The sequence below is a fragment of the Acinonyx jubatus genome, chromosome C1 (genome assembly GCF_027475565.1).
Source record: "Acinonyx jubatus isolate Ajub_Pintada_27869175 chromosome C1, VMU_Ajub_asm_v1.0, whole genome shotgun sequence".
NCBI lineage: Eukaryota > Metazoa > Chordata > Mammalia > Carnivora > Felidae > Acinonyx > Acinonyx jubatus.
The window spans coordinates 197,537,994-197,558,267 of NC_069381.1; the positions used below are offsets into that span (position 1 = coordinate 197,537,994).

Consider the following 20,274-nt stretch of genomic DNA (forward strand, 5'->3'; position numbering starts at 1 on the left):
TTCTAAGGCAACCGGGTGACGCTTCAGATCACTTTGGCAGTGGCTAGTTGCCCTGTGTTTGCAAGCTTCAGCTGTGTGGTCCTGGCACACACCGCCCCCCCCCTTTTTTTTTTTTTTTGCTTTAGCTGCCAGAAAGGTCCGAGTTCAACTGGAGCTCATCTGCTGTAAGTATCTTCTCTTCTCCCTCCATTTCTTGGCTTATGTGCTCTCCTCCAGGTCTTTAAACCCTTTAATGAATGAACTTTCACTATAAGATGCCTCAAGAACTTCAGAAGTATGGGCGGGGGGGGGGGGGGGGGGCGGGGCGGGGGTAAACCTTGCATATAGTGAGGCCTCAACAAATGATGCTATTGGCAAAACAGATGTGAATATTAAGTGGCATCTGATTATATTACTTGCTGAAGATGATTTTTTTTTTTAGGGAATTCTTATTTTTAATATGGCATTCTTAGAATTTTAGTGAGTGAGAGCTAAAAAGGTAATTGCAAATTCTAATCCAATTCCAGACCCACCAGGTTGGGACTTTTGGGGATAAGATCCACAAATGTACAGAAAATGTAGGATCCAAACTGCACTGGTCCACATGCCCTCTTAGTACATGTCAAAGGGCACTATGTGGTTTTACAGGTTTTATGTGAGCACAACAGAGTAAACTCGCTGTTATATAAATAGGGGGCAGGCACGGTGAAAAGCACAGCACCCAACTTTCTTAGCAAATTAACAGACTCTGTTGGAGGACAGGGAGGGCAGGTAAAGGTGTTCATTAATTTCTGTTCGTCTGTATAGTAGAAAGTTCTTGCTGGGTGAAGAGAAATGAAAGACCAAGAAGATTTACCTCAAATAATAGCAATATCCATCTGGCATCTGTTCTGGGATTTCACAGTTCACTAAGCACTTCTCTTGTCTTGCTTTGATCCTCACCACAACAAGGAGATCTAGCAAGGTGATATTGTTTTCGATACCAGATGAGAAAATGGAGACACAGTTGCTGTGCTTGTGTGTCCATAAAAGAGGTAGAGTGAGATCTGCACGCTTTCTGGTACTAAATGTCTCTGAAGTTGGCTAAGACAGGCCAATATCTTTGTCAGTTAAAAAAAAAATGATTTGCATGTTTCAAAATTGATTCTGTGTTTCAAAAGTCACACAAGTTCTATAGTATTATTATAAGAAAACCCAAATAATTCAGAAAAATATATAGATTAAAAAGAAAAGTGTGTTCCATCCTATTCTGGTCCTGAGCAGTTTGGTGAGTTTTGGGGTTTCCTTTCTAAACTTTTTTAAATGAGTTTACATGCATTTAGAGGTAAGGCTTTTTTCTTTCCTGCTTCTTCCTTTTTTAATGGATCAATCTATACACACTGCTGTGCTTTGTTTTTCTTAACATTATATCTTGGCCATTTTTCCAAATCCTTAAGTAGAGATCTACCTCTTTGTTTTTAAGTGAGCCATGTTTGAAAACAGAATAGAAACCTTTGTGTATACTGAGACAGAAATATTACCATCAATATGTAATAACTGAGTTGATCGTGTAAGGAAAGGGGTACTGATGCTCAGAAATGGGGCAAACTGACTCTGAGAGTGTCAGATAGTTTAGAGATTTTCCCTGAAGAACGGGGACTTCGGATTCAGAATCACAAATAGTCTAACAAAGCCTTGAAAAGCTAACAGCTGTCTCAGTCTTCCCATTTATAGAGTAGGGATACGAATAACACATGTTCCATTAGGTTATCGTGGAGATTAAATAAGATAATTCACACTAAATGCCCAGCACAGCAACGATGAAGACGATGATGACCACGACGCCAATTCTCTTTAGTCCCTGAAAGTCAGGTAGGAGTTGGAACAAAGGGCGGGGGTTAAATTCCGAGGTTATCGACACCTAGAATGGATGCTCCAGGGGATACTTTTTATTAAGAGCTACCAAATCAATCCGCTGTCTGGGATTCCCCTGGAGACAAGCTGAGACCGCGAGACTCTAGTTTTAAGACCTGCTGTTTGGCTAAACTTTTGTGGGCACGGAGGACTACAATTCCCAGGCTGCATCGCTCCAGTCCCGCCCCGCCCACGTCGGTGCGTGTCCTCTAATTCCCGCCAGGCTCGTGGCCCAAACTACAGGTCCCGGAAGACCTTGCGGCACCGGTCCCTATCACCCACTTCATCACTCCCACTTTATGAAGCGTAACTGCGGCCGCGTTGCCTGCTGGGAAGCGAAGTTCTGCGGTGACCTCTCACCCTCCAGGCCCAAGCGCGGCAGTAAGGTGGGCGAACTGGCGGCGCTGAAATACCCGCTCTTAGCCGCCCACCGGGAAGGGTACTCTAGCTCGAGAGGGATCTGGAGAAACCCCTGGGTTCGGGGAGGCCTCAAACGTGGCTCGTGTTCAGTGCCTCTACGGGTGAGAAGGCGGACGAGACCAAATGGCAGCCTGGAAGAGGGAGTCGGCCACGGGGAAGGGTAGATCCAAGTGGAGATAATAGGGGTGGGAGTGGGGCGTGGCGCTCTGTTATTGCCCGGCGGCGGGAGGCGCGCCCACAGAATGGGGTGGAGCAGGGGGCCCCAGCCGAGGGGCGGCGGGTTGTGAATATGGGAGGGTGGGGATGGCTTCAGGACTTGGGGGCTGTTTAGTGGGGTTTCTTCGTCCCCTGGCCTCGCCTCCCGTAGCTAGTGAAGGCAGTCAGCGCACCCGGCTTGGGCCTGGAGATCTTGGGGGTTCAGGAGAGCCCTGGTTGGAAAGTTAGGAGCGTGTTACCCAGCGAGCCTGAGGGCTTCAGCTCTGACCTGGGAACAAAGCCTTTGCCACATCCTTCCTAACTGCTGGTGGTTAGAGGAAGTGAAAGGTCTTGGGGGGTACCATGGAAACTCCATGTGATGCAGAGCTGTGCCCAGGAGAGTCTTAGCAGCAAGGAAAGCTTTAAACCCCTTCAGAGGCGGAACAGCGCTGCTGGATTCCATCCTCAGATCGTCATTGTAAACACTCGTGGATGGAGGTCTGGTCTGAACCAAGCCAGAGAAATTGGTGTCCAGCTCCTTGGTTCTAGAATACTGTAAAAGATTGTATTGTTCATAGAAAAATGTCCAAGTTAATAAATTGAAAAAGAAAACCAGGACATGAAAAAGTGTATGTAATGATCCTTTTCTGTAATACATAAATGTTTCTGCTGAATATGTGGCATGCATCTACGGATAGGAATAGAAAAAATCACTCTAAGCTACTCTAAACCACTAACAGTGCTTATTGATGGGTGGTGAGATTACAGACTAGTTTTACTCTTTTCTGTACATCTTTTTGTAGCATCTGAGTTTGTACAAGGAGCCTGCATTACTTTTTTTTTTTTTTTTTTGCTGATTTTTCCAAGCGTCATGGTTGCTCTAACCAGGGCCAACTACTTGTGGCTTTCACCTGGCCACCTGCAGATTGGTTTGCCAGGAAGGATGACAGGATTGAATTCAAGGGGGTGAGTTTAGTGTGCAGTCTGTATGAGGCTAATCCTGCCTTCCTTCTTTATTTCTTCCAGATTGACCAGAGTCTGTGTTCACAAGTGACACACCATGGTATGTGGCTGTTTTGGTCTATGTCAGTCTAATCCATGATCACTTCTGGTTTGAAGTGTCACCCTTTTCATTATCTGAAAGATCTAGGTTGCACTGCATAACTTCCTTGGGATCTGATAACTCACATTGGCTGGGGGAGATGAGAGGGAGAAAATTATTGCAGCAAAATTACTATTTTAGCTTTGGATTCGATCTTACCTTGCTTTTTGCTTTTTTGTCAGGATCTTTGTTTTAGTGTATGCTACCCACTCTCCGTGTGTGTGTGTGTGTGTGTGTGTGTGTGTGTGTGTTTGTGTGTTTAATTATAAAAGAAACTTTAACATATCGCTTGATTGTACTCCTTGTGCATTTCCTGGGACAAAAGCTTGTTAAAATAAAGGTAGGAGCATGGCAAATATGTTTGATGTTTATTTCAATATTGTTTTTCCTTCTTCAGCTTTTGCCAAGTTTCTGATTGAAGAGTGACAATCCTTGCATAAGCATTTCCCTCTTAAAATGTCCTTGCCTCTCACAGAGGAGCAGAGGAAAAAAATTGAAGAGAATCGACAGAAGGCTCTCGCCCGTAGAGCTGAGAAATTATTAGCGGAACAGCATCAGCGCGCAGGCTCCGGCTCCTCCATTGCCACCAGCTCTTCCCAGTCCAAGCAGGGTCTGCCCCCCAATCTCCCCAGGGAGCCTCCTAAGCCGGTGAGCCATGGTGTCCTTTTCAAACAACAGAATCTCAGCAGTTCATCCACTGGTGACCAAAGACCTGCTAATCCCCACCATTTTCATCTAAGCACTCCACAGCAGGCAAAGGAGAGCGGGAAGATACAAGAAGATGTGCCCACAGCCTGCCTGAGCCACAGCCCACCGAGTCAAATGACTGCCACCAGGGTCTCTCCTCCCTTGGCAAAAAGTCCTCCAGGGGCCCCCACTCAACAGCTGTTGTGTTATCAGTCAGGTCAGGCTTCACACGAGACCAAATCCACACCCTTTGCTAACACAGCTCGTGAGCCTTTGGCCAAAGCAAAGAGTTTCCAGAAGACACCGGCTTCTTCCTTTGGACAGCCACACAGGGACCCTGGATTAGACGCCAAGGCAGAGAGGCCCTCCACCTCGGGGCAGAACATTTCTGACAGCCGCTGTGGTTCAGGGAGTGCGACAGCCAGGCCAGAAGGAAGGCTCCCACAGAAATCGGGGGCCTCGTTCCACAAAGCAGTAAGCTCGCAGCAGGGAACATGCATAAGGAGTGGGGATCGTTTCCAGGTGAAGATCGGGTATAATGCACACCTCATTGCAGTCTTTAAGAGTCTGCCCAGCAGAAGTTACGGTAATGAGCCTTCGGTCTTGTTCTTCTGATGTTTTTTCCTATTTTTAGAGTCTCTTTTAATCTGACAGGTTCTCATAAATACGAAGAGAGCGCATTGGCACATTCTGTCTGTCCAGTTGTTAAAAATTTTTGTTTTTGTTCATGTTTCCTTTTGTAATAGACATCCCTCCAAACAGCTGTCAAACTTGGGGGCTGCCACAGGGCCGTATGGAGAATGGATGAATATTCACTGAGAGGCCAGGTCCCCTGCCGGGTACTTTATTTGTGCTGTAGCACTTAAGCATAACAACCATTTTTTGCGATAGATGAATGTTATTTCCATTTTAAAGGCCATAGAACTGGCTCAGTAAGGGGAAGTAACATGCTGGCATTGGTTCTTCTGGAAGAGCAGAGCCGGGATGTGGTTGGTGCTGCAGCAGCCCAGAGAGCATGTCCCTTCTCACTGTGCTCTGCCTGACTCTACTGGGTCTCGGAGAACTTGGCTTCTAGTTCCACCTCTGTCCTTCTCCCTCTTAGGTGAGGCCATAACGTGCCAGGGCCTGACTTGAGTTCCTCTATAGAGAGTAGAAACACTGTCCGCGCTTGTGTTTGCTTTTGGTCCTCTGCAGGGATTTTGTACATTGGTCGGGGCTCTCACTCAACTGTTTTGAACTCAGTACTCATTCATTCGTTAAGCAAGCTTTTACTGAATGTCTAAGTACAACTTATAACGACAGTCATCAACGTCCTCGTGAGCAAACCAAGTACTTCTGTTTCCTTTCAGATCCTGCCACCAAGATGTGGAACTTCAGCATGACCGACTACAGTGCCCTAAGTAAGTGGGCGTGTCATTGCCTGGCATGCAGGGAGAGACTGGCACTAAACAGCTCCCAGAGTAGCAGATGTGGTCCAGCTCATGGTCCAGATGGCATTTAGGACACTCCCGCAGTGTTCTTCTGCCTTCTCACTAACGGCCAGCCTCGGGTGAAGGTCCCCATATGAACAAAAGCTAGCATTTAAAGGAGCTGCTACACAGCAGGTTTTTCTAAGCTTCCTATACAGGCATACCTCAGAGATTTTGCAGGTTTGGTTCCAGACCTCCGCAGTAAAGCAAATGTCACAATAAAGTGATTCAGGCGAAGGTTTTGGTTTCCCAGTGCACATAAAAGTTATGTTTACACCATACCGCAGTCTGTTAAGTATGTAGTGGCATGTCTAAAGACAAAGTCTAAGTACAAACCTTAATTAAAAAATACTTTATTGCTGGGCACCTGGGTGGCTCAATCACTTCAGCATTTATCAGACCCTTGATTTCGGCTCAGGTCATGATCTCAAAGTTAGTGAGATTGAGCCCCATGTTGGGCTGTATGCTGGCTGCTTGGAGTCTGCTTGGGATTCTCTCTCTCCCTCCCTCTCTTCCCCGGCATGTGTGCTTGCTCTTCCTCTCTCTCTCAAAATAAATGAGTCAGCGTAAAAAAATACTTTGTTGCTAAAAAATGGTAATTATCATCTGAGCTTTCAGCAAGTTGTAATCACTGGTCACAAATCCCTATAACAAATATAATAATAATGAAAGAGTTTGAAATATTGCAAGAATTCCCAAAACGTGACAAAGAGGGAGTGAGCAAATTACTGTTGGAACGATGGCACTGACACCTTTGCTCGATGCGGGGTCGCCACAAAGCTTCAACTTCTAAAAACGATATTTGCGAAGTACAGTAAAGCAAAGAGCAATAAAACGAGGTATGCCTGTATACGCCACGTCTTCTGTTTCTCATAACAACCGTTTTACAGATATCTGGGAAAACTGAGACCCAGAGAGGATAAGTAACTAAAATAGGATCACACAGCCAGTGAGTTGCACAACTGGGATTCAGACCCACACAGTCTGACTTCAGAGTGCACGTTCCCACTGGAGTGCTGGCTCTAGCTACGACAGGAAGCTGGCTGCCCCGAGAGTAACGGCTCGGCAAACAGCACCCATCCTCACAACGCTACGTGGCTAGTTAACCTGAGCGCTCAGGCTCCAGCGGATACCGTTAACCCAGCCTGGCCCGTTGTCAGAGTCCCCGAATGCCCCACCCTGTCTTCTCACATTTTATTGACTCTTACACTAAGGTTTTCATCACCTTGGTGCCCGGAGCCTACATCTCTGCCTATGCGTCAGCCCTGGAGGTTCTGGTCTCCCATTTTCGTCCTCTCTTTTCTCAGCCATTTCTATGCTCCCTTTTTCCCCACCCGGCTCAGATAGGGAAAAGGTGAGGCCTGTCGAGGTCACTTCTCTGCGGGTTTGGGGCATGAGGTAGAATTGTCTGGAGCCACCAATCGTTTCTGGGTGTGAGGGGTGATGGGACGGCCCCCTGCAGAATTTCCTGTGTCTCTCTTTGGAGTCCCACCTCTTTAAATGTATGGCGTCAGGTGATATCCCTTTCTTTGGTAGCTGCTGGTGATGTTTTTTGGGGGGAGGGCTCACTTCTACTGTTATTTTAATCCATTTGTTAGGTCTTGGGAGGGGGAGAGCCAGTACTCTGGGTTAAGATTGCAGGTTTCAACACCTGGTTTTCTCATTTTTGCTCAGTTTAGATCAGTGAGTTCCACTGTCATGGGTTTGTTTTACTGTCTTTTTACTCCTTTCTCACAACGCATGGTGACTTGGATGACTTCTGCTTTTGCAAATTCATTTCGGTTTTCCGTGTGATATGGTTGCTTTTTGTAACGCCCCACATCTTTTTTAAAAACTGGTTATTGGGTGGCACCTGGGTGGCTCAGTTGATTGAGAATCCCGCTTCGGCTCAGGTCATGATCTCGCAGTTTGTGGGATCGAGCCCTGCATCAGGCTCTGTGCTGACAGCTGAGCCTGGAGCCTGTTTCGGATTCTCTCTCTCCCCCTCTCTCGGCCCCTGTCCTGCACACTGTCTCTCTCAAAACAAATAAATAAGCTTAAAAAAGAAACGGATTATTGGGCACAAAATTCTCCCTATTGCTTTTAGATGACTTTTACTGCTTATGAATAACTTCGCACCTCTTTACATCCTTACCAGTGTTTTGCCCAATTGACCCGCTGTCTGCTGAGATAGCCCTTGAACACTCGCGCAGTGACCGTGGACTTGTGTGTTCATCCTTGCTCTTTTTCCTCTCTGTTGAAGTACAGTTGACACACAGCGTTACGTCAGTTTCAGGTGTACAGCATGGTGACTCAGCAGCTCTGTGTTACGCGGTGCTCAGCACGAGGACAGCCACCATCTGCCCTTGGTCTTTATTTTTCAGATAGGTTTATGATGTGTCTTCACAGTGGCTTATGCTTTTTATCAGTGTCGTGTGTAAAGACTGTTGGTCTTGCTGCCGACTTGCTCTAGGCGGACCTGTGGATTTTGTCTTTTTAACCCTGCCACATCTGCGTCATAGAACGCGTAGAAAGTATATCATCGTGCAAGGAACAACTCTTCCCCCATAGTCTCCCCACTCAGTTAACCACTATTAGCATTTTGGTTCTGTGCCTTCCAGCCTTTTTTCTAGGCGTTAAAATGTACACACTTTATTTTTGTATTAACAGTGAATGTTAACCACTAACTCTGAGCTATGAAGAGGCAGGTGTCCATTACCGGACCACTCTGACCTCTAAAAAAATGATTTCATTCGGTTAAACTTAATATTGGCTTTTTGTATGTCTGTCTTTTCTAAAATTTCTTACTAAAAACAATTAACGGTCATATAACGTTCCGTGGTATAAATGTGTCACAAGTTGCTTAAATCATTTCCTTTTTATTTCATTTGTATCCGCTCTGGGTTTTTCCAGTGTTAAAGCTGTAAGAAATACCTGTATCCGTTAATCTCTGTATTTTCAGTTGTCAGTTTGGATAGATTCCTGGAAGTGGAATCATTATCAGTGTTTAGGACTCTTCCTAGATAATACCAAACTGTTTTCCAAAAGGTTTTATTCCCAACTAGCAATGCAGATATCTGTTTGTGTGTTTTTTTAAGTTTATTTATTTTGAGAGCGAGAGCACGAGAGCCGGGGAGGGGCAGAGAGAGAGAGAGAGAGAGAGAGAGAGAGAGAGAGAATCCCGAACAGCGTGGAGCCGGATGCAGGGCTTGAACCACAAATTGCGAGATCATGACCTGAGCTGAAATCAAGAGTCAGATGCTCAACCTTCTGAGCCACCCAGGCGCTTTTTTTTTTTTTTAATCTTGCAAATTTGATGAGTAAAAATGGCTTTTTATTTCTCTGATTATATGTGACGTCGAACACTTCTCCAGATGTTAGTCATTTCTCTCCTCTTTTGAGTTCGTTAGTGAGCTCTACTCACATTTCTTGCAAAAATCTTTATTTGGTAGTTTTGCCTTTCAATTCCATTTGGTTTTTTCGACAGTTTAGTTTTATATAGTCAAATCTGTTAATCTATAAGATGCATCCGTAACAGATAAAATAAGGCTTGCAACTGCGTTTTTGGACTGATGGTTCTGTGTCTCTTTCTCTGGTTCTCCAAGCGGTAGCAGAGCCGTGACCTGGGGGTCGGGTGAAGGGCATGATTTCTGGGTGTTGACCTCAGTGGCTTCTGTGACACAGCAACAGAAGTTCTCTAATAAGGTCACACATCTTGGTGAGATCCCTCCTCCCCCTGTTCATTTGTGCGTTTTTTAGTTTGAACACTTAAGGAGCAGAAGTTCCATTCAGTAACCCTGCAGTTCCCAACGCCCCAGTGAAAGCATGCTCGCAAGCCTTCCTAATCTAACCAAGCTTTTTCTCGAGTCCCATCCCTGCCCTTCTCCTTTGCCTGTCCGAGCACCCCCAGGGTGCTGTGAAAGTCATCCACCTTGTCACATATGTCCTTTTCTTCCGCAGTGAAAGCAGCCCAGAGCCTCCCCTCCGTCACCCTGCAGCCTTTGGAAGAGGCCGAGGACAGCAGGGAGTTGCCCTCTGCTGGTGGTGTAGTCCAGGCCTGCCTGCCTTCAGCTCCCTCCCTTGCCTTTGTCAAAGGGCGATGCGTGCTCATCTCCCGGGCCCGCTTTGAGGCAGACATCGGCTACTCTGAACATCTGACTGCACTGTTTAAGCAGATGGATTCCAGAAATTATGGCAAGTACTTGGCTTCCGCCTGATTCCCAGGATGCATGGTGGTCCGTGTTCTCACACAGGTTGTTTTTCTCTGTTTGAATATTCAGAAGTGATTTTTGTCCTAGGGGAGCTCAAAAAATAGGCATATGCCATAAAAATAAATGCCCTGGGGTAGACGGAGTCAGTGGTTGTCCAACTTGAGCGTGCATCCAAACCACCTGGGGGGCTTGTTGACACAGATTGCCAGGCCCTGCTCCCAGAATAAACACTGATGCCTGGTTCCCAGCTGCAGATACTGATTTAACTGTTGCGAGGTGGGGCCTGGGCATTGGTATTTGTAAAAGTCTAATAATCAGCCAGAATTGAACACCGCTGGCCAAAGCAGAGCAGTTGTGCTTTAGTTTTTGTGAAGCTCTTCAAAAGGTGCCCCATGAGAACACGGGGCAGAAGTTAGTTTTAAGAATTCTGCACTACCGGGTTTCATTCTCAGCTTGGGCTTTTATGTGGCTGTTATGGATCAATATTTCCCATCCTTGATACGGTTTTAGTCTTTTCCGTAGGTGGGTATGAAAGCAAACCTTTGAAACCTCATGCCTTTGAGACATCATGTTTAGGCAATCTTATGGAAGAAGCCTCTATAGAATTACTTGCTCAGTGAGCTTTCATCAGGGTTTGGGGCTCCTTCCGGAGAAGGGTGATGCCAGCCATTACTGTTTTATTCCTTGGGTGGATCGAGTTTTAACTCACAAGGGCCGCCTGCTGAGTGGGATTTGGGTGAGATGTGCCGGGGCCTGTCCTGAGGCCAGATGAGCCACGGACACGAGGGCCAGGGTTCTTTGCCTTCCGGGCTCCCTTGGATTTTCGACTTCAGTTTGGAGTAGGCTGCCCTTAAAAGGCCGGTACAGAAGGCCTGTGTGTATTCCACAAAGAGTGACCTTTGAAATCACACCAAATAGATACGGTCTGCTGTTTTGGAAATGTGAACAGCTAAAATATTGGCACCCAGTCCTGCCCACGCTCAGACATCTAGAAACCGTGAGTGGATTTTTTTTTTTTTTTTTTTTTTTGCCGTCACTGCTATTCACAGACTTCCCCGTTTGCTGCTCTGCCAGTGTCCGGGTCAAGCTGTTGTCACGAAGAGTGTCCTGTACTATTCCCACGGCGGGAGTAGCCTGTCTGCCTTTGGTCTGTCAGATTACACCGGGGCCACCTTGCTTTTTGTTCAGAAACTGACTCACTATGTTTATGCAGCTTGTTCCCTAACCACCTTGCTTTCTCCGTTGGTCATACAGAGAAGAGTTCATGTCCGCCGTCCAGAAGGCATTTATCTGCAACTATGTAGCTTTCATGATTTTCTCAGAAGGTAGCTCGGTAGGGGAGCCTCTCTAAGAACTTAGCTACGGTTGGGTAGTGAGACACTCCCCTTCTTGGTTAGTTCTGTGTGTGGTGTGTACTATGGCAATCAGTGGATGGCATCATACTAATAACAACAATAATAATTTATAGTTGCTAGCTTTCTTTTGAGTGCTTATTGTTTGCCAGGCACAGTTTCATAAGCATTTAATACTTAAAAATCATGTAATCCTCCTGAAAATCCTGTGAGGCAGGAGCTGTAGTGTCCTCATTTTTCAGGTGTGGAAACTGAGGTACAGCGGTGTTACATAATTTTCCCAAGGTCACACAGCTAGGAAGCGGCAGAACTGGGATTTGAACTGGTGTTTGACCACTCTGACCCCGGTACCCAGCTTATAGGGTAGTGAGGTGCATGTGAACCTCTTGATACTATGCCTGGCTTAAAGTAAGCACCGGATAAGTGTAAGCTACTGTAATTATCCCCATCTTGGAAATTCAGGGCCTTTCTGACCTGTCAGGCCATGCCTGGTCACGTATCACCGTAGGACCCTTTATCACCCCTTAACAACGCAGTATTATTGCCACATCGGTTTGTCTTTCCTCCCTGAATTCTCTGAAAGCCACGAGGGCAGGTGCTCCTAGCCTCTCTGTCCCCACTGGCGGGCACAGGACCAGCCACCTCATCCTGGCTTCCTGGAGATTTATGAAACCAGGGAATGAACGAATAAGTGTAATGACGTCGCAGAAGGGCAGGCTGTCACGTTGGCTTGTGTGTTTCTTATCATTGCAGATGCCAAGACCAGGAGGTGGAGCTTTCTCTTGGAAGAGCACAATAAATTAAGTGAGATGCCTGCCTTGCTTGTTTCATATCATGCTGTTGTTAAGCTTTAATTATCTGCCTTAAATTTAACATATTTTTAAAGAGCACCACCCCCCCACCCCCCATCCCCTGCCTGTGGTAAGTTCACCTGCTTGTGCCCAGGACATGTGAAGGTGAAGATGGTCCCAGGCAGCCACACCCCGTCTGCTGAGATGGTGGCTTTGGGGCAGCTCGGGCAAACACAGGACCTCTTCTTCCATCCGAGTGCGGCCGTGCTAGTCAAGTTCCTGAGGCCTGTGCAACTTCCCACCTATCGTAGAAGTGTTAGATGTGGACTTTGGGAATCAGTTGAGCTGGGTTTGCTTTGTGTAGATGGAAGCCACTATAGATTCCCTCTAAGAAAGGCTCTCGGTTTGCTACGAGAACGAGATGATCAATGAAGGTTGCAGGGTCTAGGTGGCTGTGGGCTTTGTAGCACGCGTAGCATTTAATAAGCCCTTGGAAACTGACGAAGGGAAGGGATGTGTGTACAGCTATCAGTATAAGAAGGAGAAGGCAGTTGGGCTTACCATTTTTCCTCTCTGTGCTTTGCATGGGTCGGGCAGTAAATTCTAGTGTCCCTGAGAAAGGGGGGACATGGGCATAGCTCAGCCTGCCCTGGAACGCCCATCTGTCACCCATCTTCCAAGCTGCACACTTCTGCAGTGGGTCTGTGGCTGGCGCCACTTAGGTTCCTCCTGCTTGGCCCCCTGAGGACTTGCTGGGCCTCCGAGCCAGTGCTGGTCCCAGTCAGGCCAGGAGAGACATGATCCAGGGGGCAGCTCTGAGTCATTGGCCATCTTGCCCACCAGCCCAGGACTTTCAGCAAGAGGGAGAAGCTGGGTTTCTTCTCTCTGTCTCCTCCTCAAGCGACTGACTAGGTGACATCAGGTAGAGAATTCAACATTCTGGGTCTCCTCTGTCCTTTCAGTGAAAAAAAGCGGTCTTTACTCTGTTTCTATCCTACTGACAGAAGTTAAATAGAAGAGAAGTGTTTCTGATTCCTTGTGGAAGGACTTGCAGCAAACCCAAGGTTAAGTGTGACTGCGACGGGGTCCTTATTTAGCACCAGCAAACACTGGCTGACATGGCAACGGTGACCGACGTTGAGCTGAGGCCCTGTGGCTGCGGCTTTCTGGAACTTGTGGTTCAGAGGGAACTATTTGGCCAAAGCTAAATTTTTGATAAGCAGTAGGAGTGAGTGTTTCCCTCTTGCCCCTTTGTTTTTCAACCGCAGGAAGGCATATAATTATGTTAGCTATAAAGGCTTTTATTTTTACCGACCAACACGAAGCAGGAAATGTACGGCCTTAGCGGAGGAATGTAATGGAAAACCATGTCTCGTGACTCCTGTAACATTATATAATGGTTCCAAATCTTGTGTGTGCCGTAGACTCTTTGAAATACCTGAGGAACACGATGGATTCTTCACCCAGAAAAATGCACATCCTGGCCACACGTGAAATTTTGCATTTCACGTTAATAATTCCGCAGATCTCAAGAATTCTAGTGTTAGGGCTCAGATTGCTGTGTTACATGCTATCTTGTCATTACAGCGACTGGTGGAAGAGAAGACTATTCTACACATTTCATAGATTGCAAAAATCTTGGACCCAGAGAAAGGAGGAAACAGTTGTCTTCCTCATTGGGAGCGTTGTAGGCTTACAATCAGGCCAGTGACAGAAGTCAGACCAGGCTGGTGATCTTGAGGTTGTAGTGTGACCTGTTTGGAAATGTAGATGCCAGCACCGTGAATAAGAGGCTGAGGAGACAAGGCTCTTCAGAATACCCCAGTTTAGCTCCCATTTTGTTGACAGACTGCAGACCTGGGCCTCTCCTCCACCCCCAGCCCTCGTTCCTCCTGTGTGAAGTTAGGTTCCTGGCCCTGAGCTACCGAGCGTGTGCATTTGAAACTCATTAAGAAATGACAGTAAGACCTCCTGAGTGCATGAATGCTTATTGATGACATGTGACAGTTATTTTCTCCAGATAACAGTGAATCTAAGAGCTTTCCTTCTCCCTCTTTTCTAAGTGACTTGAGGCCTTTCGCCCACAGTGAAATTGGCATAAGGCCTTTTGTTTTCGCCCGGCTGTCACAGTCCAGAAGGGCTCTGCATCCCCCTCACTGATCTTGTCTTGTCAGCTGCTATTTGAAAACACTAACATCTCTCTGCTCTGTGGCTCAGTAGCATTCTGCCGAAGAGCAATTTTACAGAAACGATTTCTAGATGACTCATGAAGCCAGACAGCACATTCCTGTCATCTTCCAGCACCTGGAAAGGACATTAGTGACTTGGGGGGCTGTCTCAGAAACTTACCCACTTGGCTGAACCAGCAGCGTAGGACCATGGAGGCAGTAGCTGGTGGGAGACCGAGTGGAGGTTGCTTTTTCCTCTTGAACGGCTGGGAGAACATAATGCTTACAAAGCACCACATTTCACACCGGCCGGGTCGTCATCCTTTTCTTAGCTTCCATCAGGTATTTATTTGAGCACCGGCGGTCACCAGGATTAAAATAAAAATGGTTTCTGAAAGCACACGGAGTGCTCAGTCTCCTGAAGTGTGCACAAATCAGCATGTGCAGATTTAATTTGGAGGCATAAAATGTATTTCTCTGTCAGTAGGGGAAGTCTCTTTTATATTAAAGCCATCAACCTTACCTAATTTCTTATCATGGTGATTCTGTTCACGCAAACGGTTTCCAGAAATAACTGGTATGTACATTTAGTGAGAGATGGAAATGGATTTAAATATATTGAGACTACAGAGCAATTTAAGGTAGCAGTCAGATGGCTCAGCCCTCCCTCTTGAGATCAATACTTACAATGGTAGCCATTTGATGATGTGGCAGAAGACTTGGAGCACCTCGTGAGGATATTAAGAAAAGACGTGACCATGTGGCACACAGAACCAACAACCTTAGAATTTCCAGTACGACTGGGTAGAAATGAAATACACCCAGTTTCTTATTTGGTTCCCTTTACCAGGTTCCTGAAGACAGCCCCTTGGTGGGTTACTGTGACTCCCAAGGTGCCCGTGAGAAGGGAAAGGATGAAGAGCAACAGAAGATCCGCAGACAGGAGTTACTCTTCTAATTAGATTTTTCAAAGGACAATGATAAAAGGGAAGGCCATCTCGAAAGCCTCAACCCATAGGACAGCAGGCTGTGATTAGTAGATTGCTGATAATTCCTCCACCAGTGACGTCTAGGTCTGTCATCTTTGGTGTTTAACTTGTCTCTCTCCCACCCCCAGAATTATCTGTTTTGTTTGTACCCCTGGTTTATTCTTTTTCTGTTTCTCTCTTAAATAAAGGAGCTTCTTTTTCTTCCCTCTTAATTTTAAAATCGGGTGAGGCTAAATTCTTTCAAAAAGCAAAACCATTGAAATTGATTTCCTTTCGTTTCTTGTAGGTCCCAAGTAATTTTTCCCACTTGGGGTAATGGCTCTGACTGGAAGGAGAGATTTCCCTGTCCGTTATATAGGGGTCTGGAACCAGCACACTTGGAAGGAAAGTAAAGACCCCTAAATACAAGCTTTAATTGGAAGAGTCAGAGTAATAGTCACCCTTAGGAACAGTTTAGACTCTGAACTTGGCAGAGGTTGGTAAACTTTTTTTGTAAAGGACCGGATAGTAAATATTTTAGGCTTTGTGGGCTATATGGTCTCCCATCTACTTGATTTTGTCATTGTGGCAAGCAGGCAGACAGTTGTCATGGCTGTGTTCCAGTAACACTTTATCTACAAAAGCAGACAGTAGGCTGGTTTGGCCCGCAGGTCTAAGCTTGCCAACCTACTTTAGAGGTGCTCTCAGGTCACCTCCAAACCAAGGAACTTGGTCGTCTGCTTCACCATTGATGTCACTGCTGTAAAGCTCACCTCTCTCAAGGGGAGATCGGTATTCTGTCTTACGGAAAGGGTCTCAAGTGTGCAGGGCCATTTGTATTTTTATAAGTTGGTGGACTCAGCGTGACTCTGCCTTTTGTCATTGCTATTGTTGTTGTTTATAAATAGCCCTACTGTCCTCCTGATCTTTCTTGGAAACACCTAACAGCTTCTCTGCACAGAGCACAGTGCTTCCTTGCCTATCAACAGCAGATAACTTAGAGTTCTCAATTTCTCAAACATCAAAACCCAAATAAAACAAGAAGAGGGATGCCTGGGTGGCTCAGTCAGTTAAGCATCTGACTCTTGATTTCGACTTAGGTCATGATCTCACAGTTCATGTGTTTGAGCCTTGCGTCAGGCTCTGCCCTAACAGAGCGGAGCCTACTTGGAATTCTCTCTGTCTCTGTCTCTGTCTCTCTGCCCATCCCCTGCTCTCGCACTTTCTCTCTCTAGATAAATAAATAAACTTAAAAAAAAATGAAGAGAATGGAAATGACAAGATTTATTCATTCTATATCTTGCTTTTTCATGGGTCTTTCTGGGCTGATTTTTAAGAATGTGGGTCCTTATTTATTTGAGTGGGAATACTGAGAGAATTGTTTTAAATTACTTTAGGTTAAAAAAAAAAAGAGTCACAGAAACATTTGTAATTCTTCCGAGTGTCCATGTAGTGTAGAAAATCAATTTGGCATTAGTGACTGCCCTCTTATTTGCAGAAACTAAGTGATAGAGAGGGAAAACCAGTTCTCTAGCCTTATGGACTTGCTCAGGATGTGACCGTCATCCTGCAGGTTTGTCTCCAGTTACGTTTTTGAGAAAACGGCATGTGCCAGAATTCCAGCCACCGAGCTCTGTATTTTGAAGCGCCCTCCCTGTCCTTAGCTCTCGTGGGCATTAGCACTTCCATTCATACCCTTCTGTGCTCCTTTCTAGTTGCACAAGTGCGCTGCCTTCCACAAGTTCAGCTGGATCCTCTGCCCAAGACGCTCACCCTGGCTTTTGCTTCACAGCTGGAGAAGACGTCTCCATGTGTCCCAGAAACCATCCCTGAGGCAGACCTTTCTGGAGTGGACTCCAAGCTCGTGTCCAGTCTGCTGCCCTTCCAGAGAGTGGGAGTCAAGTAGGTTCTTGGTCTTCTTGCTTGGACTCCATCACTTAGTACAAATGGGGTTCAGATGCTTCTTCTCTTAGGAACACTCATCTTTCATGGACATCTAGGAGCAGCTAGGCATTAAACAGCCAGGTGTGCGGTCAGCAAAGCCTGATTATAACCATTGATTGCAAATACTATGAGTTGATCAGGACTCTGGATTCCAGGTGCGCAGATACCCAACAAGGAGAGAGATTTCTCAGTGCGTGGAGTAGACAACCAAGGGTCTCCAAAGATCCCATCACACCTCCCTGTCTCACTCTCGGCTCGGCTCTCTCCTCAGTTTGCTTTGTTCTCAGCCAGGTGCTCCTCAGGTGTGGCGGCCAGGGCTGCCTCGCACTTCTGGCTTGCACCCGTCAGCTCAGCAACCCAGCGGAAGCACCTCTTTTCTGGTGGGCCTGACACTGAAGGGTCTGAAATCTGGTGCTGATGCCAGGACCAGTCACTGTGCCCTGGGGGCTGGGGAGTCTTGTTGGTGAGAATGGATGACAGGCCCTGGAGCCAGCTGGTAGGGCCTGCCCCACCTGAGTTACTTGGATTGAGCGGAAGGTGGTTTTCCAAAAGAAAGGGTGTTCTTATTATAGACAGAAAAAAAAGATAGGCCCACATCGTGACCTGTCCTGTGTTCTAGAGCTGCTTGGGAGGACCAAATGGCAGGTTTGAACTTGCCTTCTAGTGAAGAGAATGGAGGTCATAGAGAGGAAAAAGGCAGTCCTCATGGCCATCCAGAAGACAGCAGGAGCTACCTCTGCCATTCGGTGGTGTGGCTGGGGATATAGCCCCGTGCAGGGGAAGAGAGGAAATCGTGGCGCTGGCAAACAGGACGGCCTGTCCACACGCAGTCCACTCGTGAGGTTTTGGCAAACGCGTGGCCACTGTCCCTGACGGGATTTTGGTCTGTGATTTGGGCCCATTCCTGCCTCCCTGCATTCCCACGGCCCCAGCTCTGCTCACACCCTTTCCCTCGTTTTTCCCTCCAGTTCCATCTGTCACGGATAACATGCTCTGCACAGCTCCGTCTTGCTTGAGAGCCTGCCCACCCCCACCCCTGGGCAGCATCTGTCTTCAGTATCCCAGTTCTCCTGGGCTCGGTGAGAGACCGGGGCCCACGTGGCACCTGCCGGCCCGGCCAGTTAACCTCGTCACCGCCGAGGGGTGTGATGCGCCTGAATGGGAGCCTGGCCGGCAGCTTCCACCTTTTTCACTATGGCTCTGAAACTGCTGAACCGAAAGGCTAATGAAACTGCTAAAGCTGCACTTGCAGCCTTTCTTCAGAGCTCCCCAGTTAAATCCAGATTTTAACTTGCATTCTCTGAAGAGGAGGAATTTGGTGTTGAGGGAACAGGGCTGTTGGTTCCATGTTGTTTTGTAAGAACTACGGTGAGAGCTCCCTTAATCGTATGGAGCAAAGTCTCCTAGATAGGTACCAGCTTCCTCTAATATCTGAATGGTCCCTTTTAACAGATGAGGGAGTCGAGACCCAGCAAGTCATGTGCCCGAGGTCACTCAGCTTCCAAGAGTTTTCCAAGAGAGCACCCATGTTTTGTGACGACGTCGTGGCATGTTTTCTGTTAGGCTGCGCTCCTGTTGTGGCCGCAGCACAAGGTCCTCCGTGCTTTGTTGCTCACCTGCCCCTGTCCACCCTGGCCATCGGTTGTGTAAATCAAAAAGTAAGGGAGAAAATGAGTCTTTTCACACTTACCTCCCCACCTGGTCCGTGTGGAGAGTTGATCCTGGAAACAGTCTAGAAGATTTCTCTAAGGCCAGTGTGCCAAGGAGAGGCTGGGTCTGTTGGACAAGTGAGGCGGCAGTGTGCCGGGCTCCCTTCCTTGTCACTGAAGGTATATGGTGGTCACGGCCCTGGGGATGAAGGGGGGGGGGTGCACACCCCCCCCCCCCCCCCGCTGGGCTGCTGTGGCCTCTGGGCGATGACGACAGTGCCGTCACATGCCATGAGTAGTAGTCCACCCAGCTCGCCCCCCGCGGATGCGCTGCTCACTTCTCTGTCTTTGCTGAGCACTGGCTTCCCCAGGGCAGCAACGCTACTTTCTGGCAACTCAAAAGGCCCCTTGCCAGCCATACCCGCTGCTGACCACGGGGGCTACACGCTGCCTTGGCTGTGAGAAGGAAAGAAAAAGAGCTAGTTGATGGGCTTATTATCAGGTTTCTGAGCAAATGATCAGTTTTCCAGGAATTCACAGGAAAGAGGTCTGCTGTTTGGAGCAGGAGACCAGACATCTGGCACTTGGGATCCGTTTCGCTTTTCACTGATTCATCTTGTGAGCCAAGCAAGTCATTTTTCTTCTGTTCGTCTTGATTATTTTTCCCTTTTTGAGGAGTAGCAGTTACAAGAGAAACACTTCCTCAGCACTTAGGATGGATGGTGGCAGGCACTGTTTTCAGTGCTTTAGACAGTAGCTCTGTCAAAGCCCGGCAACGGCCTCTGGGGTGGGTCCTTTCATGCCTGTCTCACGGCTGAGGCGTGAGGAGATTGGGTAACTGGCATGAAGGTACCCAGCTGCGAAGCGGTGCAACCGGGCGGCCCCCCAGGCCAGTCTGACCCCCCGGACGCTGGAACGCGCCCCGATGCACACAGCGTCAGCAGGGGTTGTCACACTGGAGGGCGGAGGGGCTGCGGCGGCTCCTAGTGGACAAGCTGCTGAGGCTGCTGCTCCCTGATAGACACCCTGGCTCCATCCTCCCCATGGCCTGTCCTCCTCTTCTCCAGTGTCCTGTCTCTGCCGGCTTCTTCCCTTTGCCCCGTGCATAAACGTCCTCTCTGACCTTGAGAAAGCCTAATTTCAATTCCATCGTCTCTTCTTCCTTTCCCTTCTAGGCAGACCTTTCACGTGAGAGGCGTCCCTCCTGGCCCCTCTTTAGGGGCTGGTTCCCAGGATCCTCCTGACCACTCCCCCAGGTCTCGCCTGCACTGGGCTGAGGGGCCGCCTGTCCTGGAAATTTTCTCCCTTGGCTTCCATGATGCGCTTATCCTCTAGAGCCCCTCTCTGCCTTTTGACCCCCATTTCACATTTTCCCTATTTTGACTCTTCAGTGTTATCGTTGATTATACTGTCCCCTAATTGGCTCCCGCCTTCCCTGTCCAGGGAGCAGGTCTGTAGCGAGCAGGG

General features: G+C 47.6%; 1 protein-coding gene across 8 annotated transcripts in view; it reads left to right on the forward strand.

The window, feature by feature from the left end:
* Nucleotides 1-2,149: 2,149 nt before the first annotated feature.
* SMARCAL1 (SWI/SNF related, matrix associated, actin dependent regulator of chromatin, subfamily a like 1) overlaps nt 2,150-20,274 on the forward strand; it is a 53,990-nt gene continuing 35,865 nt past the window's right edge. For 3 of the 8 annotated variants that reach the window (XR_008295557.1, XM_015066685.3, XM_015066692.3), the window contains exons 1-7: nt 2,208-2,452; nt 3,514-3,550; nt 3,987-4,862; nt 5,626-5,676; nt 9,685-9,918; nt 12,041-12,091; nt 16,930-17,116. Coding sequence is in view for 7 of the 8 variants with exons in the window: in XM_015066685.3 (XP_014922171.3) it covers nt 4,046-4,862; nt 5,626-5,676; nt 9,685-9,918; nt 12,041-12,091; nt 16,930-17,116 (1,340 nt within the window). In the remaining variant the exon portion in view is untranslated. Of the gene's footprint in view, nt 2,453-2,604; nt 3,117-3,240; nt 3,454-3,513; nt 3,551-3,986; nt 4,863-5,625; nt 5,677-9,684; nt 9,919-12,040; nt 12,092-16,929; nt 17,117-20,274 lie in introns of those variants that run through there. The other 5 variants (XM_015066688.3, XM_015066686.3, XM_053215763.1 and 2 more) reach the window with 5 other exon arrangements.